Raw genomic sequence first — 7,818 nt, 5'->3', positions numbered from 1 at the left:
ATCAGTGAGATATTCATATTCATATGGATATTCATATATATATATCATTTTTTTTTAAATTTTCCATGCAGAAAGTGAATTAACTGATAATCACGGTTTTACCCACAGGGTTTCCTGCAGCCTTTCATACTGAACTTTAACATGGAAAACAGCCTCTTCAAACTGACAGTCAATATATTTTTATGCTTTTGCTTTTCCAAAAAAGCATGACCACAACCATTTCTCGAACTTAACCACATGTTTTTTACAGTAACCATGACGATGGAGGCTCCCTAACCGCTTACTTTAACCCAGACCTCTATGTGTCTTTCAGGAGGACATGGACCAACAGTGTATTTTGTCATTTAATTTGGAGGACTTTTGGAGACCCAAATGTTGGACAGTCAGTCAGCATTGTAGCAATGTTGTGGGTACTTTCAGACCAGTACACTGATGTGGTAAGTTTGGTGTTGATGAACACACAAATAAACAAAGCTCATTAAAACCCATCCAAATTGCCAAAGTGCATTAAGAAATTGCGCCACACACAAAGTGCCGTGTCAGTCGGATTTACTGTTTTGTTTTTGTCATTTTGACAGATTCCCTTGGGTACATACCCTGAAGAACAGTTCGATGAGCCTGCGCCAAAGCAGATGATTAAGGCATTTCAAGCAGAGCTGTCCTTTCTCAGTGAAGTAATTACAGAAAGAAACTCAGAGCTTCAAGTACCCTATACATATCTGAACCCTACTCAGATAGAGAACAGTATAACTATCTAAGTAACCCAGAAGAAACCATTCTTATCTTTCGGTTTCAGTCACCACATCCGTCCCTTTTTGACATATCTTGCATTCTGAGGTGCATTAAACTTTGAATTTGGTAACATACAGTAAGTGAAGTGGTAGTGACAGTTATTGGGTTGTTTCATGTTGGGTGAAGAATAATATCTTTTGGTTCTATCATGTTAAGTGGGGCTACGGTTGGGTACCCGTATCTTTGTTTGAATTATGTATCACGTAGACCTATGTTGAGAAATACAGTTACATAAAAGAGCAGTTTGGCAGCAAATGCTTAAGCTTGGATTCATGATCTGTATCAATTGGGCCATAGTGCAAAACAGCAAACATCTGCTGATAAAGGATGACATAATGCGCTGAAATGTAACCGCTTGGTACTCCATATTATAAGACATGAAACTGGCTTTGATGAAATGATCTCGCAAGAAACTAGGTTCCTCAGCATTTACCTGCACAGAAGACCAAGAACACGGTAGCCTATTTTCTGTTCGCCAGTGCTGTTAGGAGCTAACTGAAATGTTAAAAGTGCATGTGTTCTATGTATTTAATTTCTTTTTACCTTTTCATGATGTTTATACAAAATGTAGAAGTATATATGATGTTGTATGACTGCTTATGTACTTGTGCGGGGACAAGCTTCACCAGTATGAACTTTGATTTACTGAGGACTCTTTGTTTGCTTTGTTTGCAGTTCAAATTAAAAATGTGAACCAATGAGTCGACATGTGTTGCATACTTATTAGAGATGTAGAAGTCAATATAACTTGAGCGAGAGTAAAAAAGAATGTATTTAGTGAAAACACTACTTTATTATGTTTACTTCATTAGTAATTAAAGCTAAAACATCAGTTTAGACTGATGATCGATTTCACGAGTAACTCATTCCATCACCGAGGGACCACAAATGAGAAGAATCTGGATTGAGATTTCACACCTCGCATTCAATGTAGGACTAGTCTTCATTCATTTCCAGACAGTAGTCAATGATAGGTAGGTGGGTGCCATGCTCGTGGCTACTCTACAGGCCAGACTGACTAGGACTTAAAGGAAAGGAGAAATAATAAATTTGAATAAATAAATTTGTAAATACTGGATACCTACAGTAAAGGGGCACAAAACAGAATTAGTTAAGTTAACATTTCTGGCACATCTGTGAATAGGCTCAAAATGGGCTGCAGCAGGGTGGCCCCTCAAGTAAGACTTGGCCCTGTGTAATTCATAATACAGTATATGGAGGGAGTGCTGCTGAACTGCATAGTATAATACAGTATTATCTCATCCTTTTACAATGGTCAACATAAACTTGAAGGTGCTGGCACATTGTAAATATACTTCTCGGATGTACGTCAGCTCAGTGTTAGCACTGTGCTCAGATGTACTGACCTTAAAGAAGCCTTGACAACAATAGCTGCTGTAGTCTGAACTGTGTGTGAATGTCGAAAATATTCATTTAAATATACGTCTATTAAGTCACTATCTATTGTCAAATGAGGTAACACAATGAGTGATTGAGCCTACTGTTGAAAGTATTACAATATTTATATATCTGCAGTATTGAAAACTGGGTGTCTGTGGCGACATTCTGGGGGGGCTATCGCTATTGTTAACATCCACAAGATTTACTCCCTGACAGAAAAAAGTTTGTACTTCATTTACTCTTTGTTGAGATTTACCTATCGATGCCTTGCAACTTGCTTATCTGAATTGATCTCAAGTTGACGGTACAGAGAAATAACCAATCAGCTTTTTGATTAGCTTGGCGATGGGCATCTGTCACACATCAAGCCACCTCTCCCGTTTGTTTTGTCAGTGCATAGAACTCTCACAATTGTTTTTACATTCATTCTAATATTTCACATATATCTCTTTTTACATTAATTCAACCTAAGGCGCTCCGTAAAAACAACTAGGCGCAGCCCCTAAGCCTTTCTATGGTAGAGAAAACCCTGTAATATTCACAAAGGTATTTTCCTCAGAAATCAAGTTGTTTTTCGGCTCGGGAATTAAAATGATGCTTTAGAACAACTGTGGCCCCTATCCTAAGATTTTTATACACGGGATCACATCAAATGTAGAGCATCTTGTCATGGACTTGGCTGACAAGCTCCCCTGGCAAAAGAGGTGTGATCCACTGACTCATAACAAAATGTCAGACTGTACTAACTACACGGAGCCCAGGGAAGCTAAACACACCAGTAGCATTAAGGCTAACCAAAACCCAAGAAATAGCCCCAAAACCACTGCTAGGCTGAGGGCCAGAAGAAAAATTGTTAACTCCATACCTGATAAGTCACACACTATTCTGACTGGAGACTATAACTGAGCAGAGCACTTAGGAAAGAAAGGTGGAGTCGCCACTTTATTTAAAAATGTCTACCAGTTTAAATAGAATGGAAGGTTTGGCTCTGTTGAATATATTGCACTTCAGTTGAGTTCCTCCTGTTGACCAATATAAGCAACCATCTACGTGCCGCCAAAAATATAGTGCAAACTTTGCTTTGATGACTTTCCTAAACTACTGTCTGCTCTGTGTATTGACTGTTGTTATAGTGGGTGATTTTAATATTCATACTGATAATCCCAAGGATGGCAGTGCAAAAGAAGTTTTGTACATCCTAGATAACTTTGGACATTCCCAGCTTGTAACAAATTCAACACATAATATGGGACATACAATATTTAGACCTAATTGCTTCTGAAAGTCTGCACATTTCTGAAGCTGTGGTGACTGATTTTGCCCTTTCTGATCATTAGTGTGTTCTCTTTAAAATGATCATCTCTGTTGGGACTAACAGAATTAAAACACATGTTAACAGAGAGCACTATATCAACGAAAATACCTGTACATTATTTACCCAGGCTTTTACACCCTCACCAGCTCCGCCTTCAGTCCCTGTCAATGATCTCGTGAACAGTTTCAGTTCCAAAGTTATGAATATTATCGGTTCCATTTCCCCGATAAAGATCAAACTTGTCTCTTGGAAGAAAAAAGCACCATGAAGGAATGCTACACTGGCTCATAAATGAGTGTACACAGGTAGGACACAGGTGGTGAAAAACCGAACTCCAGGTGACTCATCATGACTTCGACAAAGAGACCTCACATTTATAACTTGGAACTAAAAAGGCCAAGGATGTCCTTTTTCTCTAAGAGTATTAGTAAAAATAACAATATTGCGCAAACTTTATTCACTGTCATTGGCAGACTGACAAAACCCCTAAGCGTCAGTCATTACTGATCTGTTTTCCACCAAGTTGTGCAATGAATTTGCATCTTATGGGCAAAATGGCTACATGAGAACTGTGTCTTTGAATAAGACAACTGTAGTTAAGTTGGCATGTGTTCACGCCCTGGATTACGCAGCCTTGACAGAAATGGCTTAACACCTGGGGCCTACTACCTGCTGCCTTAACACTCTGCTTATGAGCTTCTTTAAAGTTGTTTTTAACTGCATAGCATCAGATGTACTATAGGTAGTCAATAGTTGTTGTCAGCCAGACCTTTTTCCAAGGGCCCTAAAGACTGCAGTCCAATCTGGATGCATCAGTAATTATATAAGTAGCTATAGGCCCATATCAAACCTACCTTTTTTAGGAAAGATCACTGAAAAGATTATCTGGCACTGTGCTAAATTGGTTCGAATTATATTTGCAAGATAGGGACTACTTTGTGTCAATTTATATGAATCAGAGCAAAAAAAAAAAAAAAATTCACATGAGGCTCTAAGGCTCCAATCTTGGGCATCTTCTGTTCAACATTTACATGCTCCCCCTTGCTCAGATTATGGAATATTATATATCTTAACATATCTTAACATAATTATGCAGATGACACCAGCTCTACAAAACAGTGTCACCACTTGACTACAGCTCCTTACATCTGCTGAATAAGTCAATTGAACAAATCAACGAATGGATGTGCCAGAATTTTCTACAACTGAACACAGAAAAACCTGAAATAATTGCTTTTGTTCTCAAGGAGAAAAGATCAAAAGTCAGTGCTCACCTCAAATCCATGATACTAAAATCTACAAATCAGGCCAGAAATCTAGGTGTAGTTATGGACTGAGATCAAAATTTCAACAGCCACATAAAGACAATTAGAAAATTAGCCTATTACCACCTTAAAAACATAGCGGGAATTAAAGGATTTCTGTCTAAATAAGTTACAGAAAAACTTGTTCATGCGTTTACTTTGAGCAGGTTAGATTATTGTAATGGCGTCTTCACTGTTTTTAGTGAAAAAAATCTACCACACTGCTGCAGCTCATCCAGAATGCAGCTGCCAGAGTCCTCACTAACACCAAGAAAGTGGAGCACATTACACTGGTCCCTAAATCACTGCACTGGCTTCCTGTATGTCAAAAGGATAGATTTTGAAATCCTATTACTTGTCTATAAAGCACTAACTGTTCTCAGGCCTAAATACATCTCAGATTTACTTCTACGTTACGAAACATCCAGATCCCTCAGTTTATTGCTTTATTCTTAATGTATTTCTATGCCTCTGTGAAGCACTTTGATTTGCCTTCTGTCTGAATGGTGCTATTTACACAATTGAGCTACAGGACTAAAACTGGTTTTAATGTTGTGTCTGACTGTCGTCCTGTTAGCACTAAAAACCAGAACCACCAGTTTCTTCACGTCTTAACATACAGATAACATACAGTATGGGAGGTAGTCTCAAGGTGGAAATTAAGCTGGAAGGATTACTAGGACAAGAGGCAGAGCAAGAACTCAGAGCAGAGACAAGGACAACCTACACCTGCAGCTATAAGGCAAGGAGGTCAGTAAAAAGAGCCTCTAACTGAAGGTGTGTGCAGTAACTTTACTCTTCTTTCCTCATGGTGTGAAGCTGACGAGCAGAACACTATATACGTAATAATGTAAGCAGGATAAAACTAGACAAAGTTAAGCGTTAACAAGCTTTTTGAATGCCTGTAGATGAATATTTTTGCTCAGAAGGAAATGTTAAAAGTTTTTAGTAAATGAAATATTTGCTGATTGAAAAAAATCTAGTTTTGTGAAAAGAGAAGTAAACATGCAAACGGTGTCAGTATAGTTCTGTAGTTTTGAGTATTCTCTCTGCAATTGAGATATTTTAATTTTGTCTTATTTTTGACAGTATCCACTGACTGACCATGGCTGAGTACAAGCTCGAGGTAACAACAGGTGACATGCAATATGCAGGAACATGGGATCACATATTTGTCACCTTATTTGGACATGAAGGACAGAGCGAGCGAACTGAGTTGGACAACTTGGGTATCGACTTCAGTACTGGGACGGTTAGTTGAATCCAGCTGCACATTGCTCATGCAGTGATTCTCAAAATAGGTGTAGGCTGTTTGTGCATAACTATATGTTGGGGTAGTATTTGTCTCTATCTAATAACTGAATGGAGTACATTACATTTACCTTTATATAATTCCCTACACTTAGCTATACATAACAAATAGCACCATCATATGGGAGTCTCAAGAGCGTGACACATTTTGGTTCATAATTCAAGGACAATGAGACAAAGAAGCAAATTTCCCAAGTTTGTTCAACACAAATTTTTCAGTATAGGAAAGACCGATTTCTTTCTTAACATTGCTGTTAAATACAGTTTTGTTTTTTTGCAAAACCGTATTTTAGACAGTCCTTCGGGAAAAAAAAATAAAAATAAAAATCTAAATTTATCTAAACGAGACTTTTTACTAAAATGAGTTGCCAAAGTCTTGTTCAAGGTGTGTCCTTTTTGACTTTGTTCCAGCAGCTGTCATGGTTATGACATTACTATGCGTACTTTAATGCGCATCCGGGTTTGTACATTTTTGATTATTTTAACAACAATTTTCCACTAAAATTCTGGGTTAAATGTGTATATGCTACATATGAACTGTACTATGTTTATGAATTTATTTGCTGTTTTTTGTTTCATATGCTTTTTCTTTTACCATATAGAGGCCTTTAAATGACTACAGCTTGGTGTCAACATACACAAATGACAGTCTGTGACTGAAACATCAAATAAAATGCCCTTTTCAACACATGTGGAACTTACTTCATTGTACTATTTATATTGATCCTCAATTCCAGACGGGGACCTACACCATGAGAACTAGTTTGTCTCTAGGGAAACTTCTGCTGGTCAAGGTGGAGAAAGATCCCTATTTTGTTCACTCGGAAGATGAGTGGTACTGTTCCACCATAGCCGTGACGACGCCAGAAGGAGATGCCATTCTCTTCCCCTGTTACAGATGGATCTCCAGGGGAGAGCTGGTGGAGCTGAGAGGAGGGAGAGGTCTGCCTCAAATTCCCCACATAATTAGAAAATTACAGGATACTCCTTATCAGAGTTTTTGTTCCAATCTTTTTGTTAGTGATTTTTTTCAGATTTTATGTTTTGTTTCCTTTTGGTCTCAGCCGTGAAGGTTTTTGAGGAGGACCATCCCCTGTTGATCAACCACCGGAAAAAAGAGTTAATGCTTAAAAAGAGCTTGTACCAGTAAGTTTTCATGTGCACAATATGCCCTTACAGCTGCAGCTTGTCACAGCAGCTTATCGGGACAAACCTTTATGTGATTTTCTTTTTGCTTTCCTTCTCTAGATGGGAGATTACTGACGAAAGCCTACCACACCTCAGTAATTTCAAACATATATGTGAGCTCCCAGCTGAAGCCCGCCTCTCTTCGTCCAAAACATCGGAAATGCTTTATACAGAAAGAATAATGTAAGTCAGTGATTCCGTTTTCCTCTATCGCTTATTTGTAAGGCAAAAAAACACTTTGAAGCATTAATATCTGTATTTTGTTTAATTGTCTGCTTTTTGGGTTGTTTTTTTTTAACCCTTTCTTATCTCAGGGGCGCTGAACTCATGTTTAAGGGACTAGTTGGATCTACGGAACAATGGGAACACTTTGAAGACATCAAACAAATCTTCTGGACCAAAAACACAAAGATGTCAGGTAGACTTTCACTTACGCTGTTCAACACACTTGAACACTGTCATTCTTATGTCTCTGTGGAAGAAGGTGAGAGCTCAATCCAAATTCAA

At 38.2% G+C, this 7,818-nt stretch overlaps 1 protein-coding gene across 1 annotated transcript in view; it reads left to right on the top strand.

Moving 5' to 3' along the window:
* The first annotated feature begins 5,917 nt into the window (after nucleotides 1–5,917).
* Nucleotides 5,918–7,818, top strand: part of si:dkey-17e16.9 (hydroperoxide isomerase ALOXE3) — a 7,638-nt gene continuing 5,737 nt past the window's right edge. The window contains exons 1-5 of the mRNA XM_040125153.1: nucleotides 5,918–6,064; nucleotides 6,861–7,065; nucleotides 7,188–7,269; nucleotides 7,372–7,494; nucleotides 7,626–7,729. Of these exons, the coding sequence (XP_039981087.1) occupies nucleotides 5,918–6,064; nucleotides 6,861–7,065; nucleotides 7,188–7,269; nucleotides 7,372–7,494; nucleotides 7,626–7,729 (661 nt within the window). The remainder of the gene's footprint in view (nucleotides 6,065–6,860; nucleotides 7,066–7,187; nucleotides 7,270–7,371; nucleotides 7,495–7,625; nucleotides 7,730–7,818) is intronic.

Source organism: Xiphias gladius, chromosome 4 (assembly GCF_016859285.1).
Source record: "Xiphias gladius isolate SHS-SW01 ecotype Sanya breed wild chromosome 4, ASM1685928v1, whole genome shotgun sequence".
Taxonomy (NCBI): Eukaryota; Metazoa; Chordata; class Actinopteri; order Istiophoriformes; family Xiphiidae; genus Xiphias; species Xiphias gladius.
This window is presented reverse-complemented; position numbering and strand designations above follow the sequence as displayed.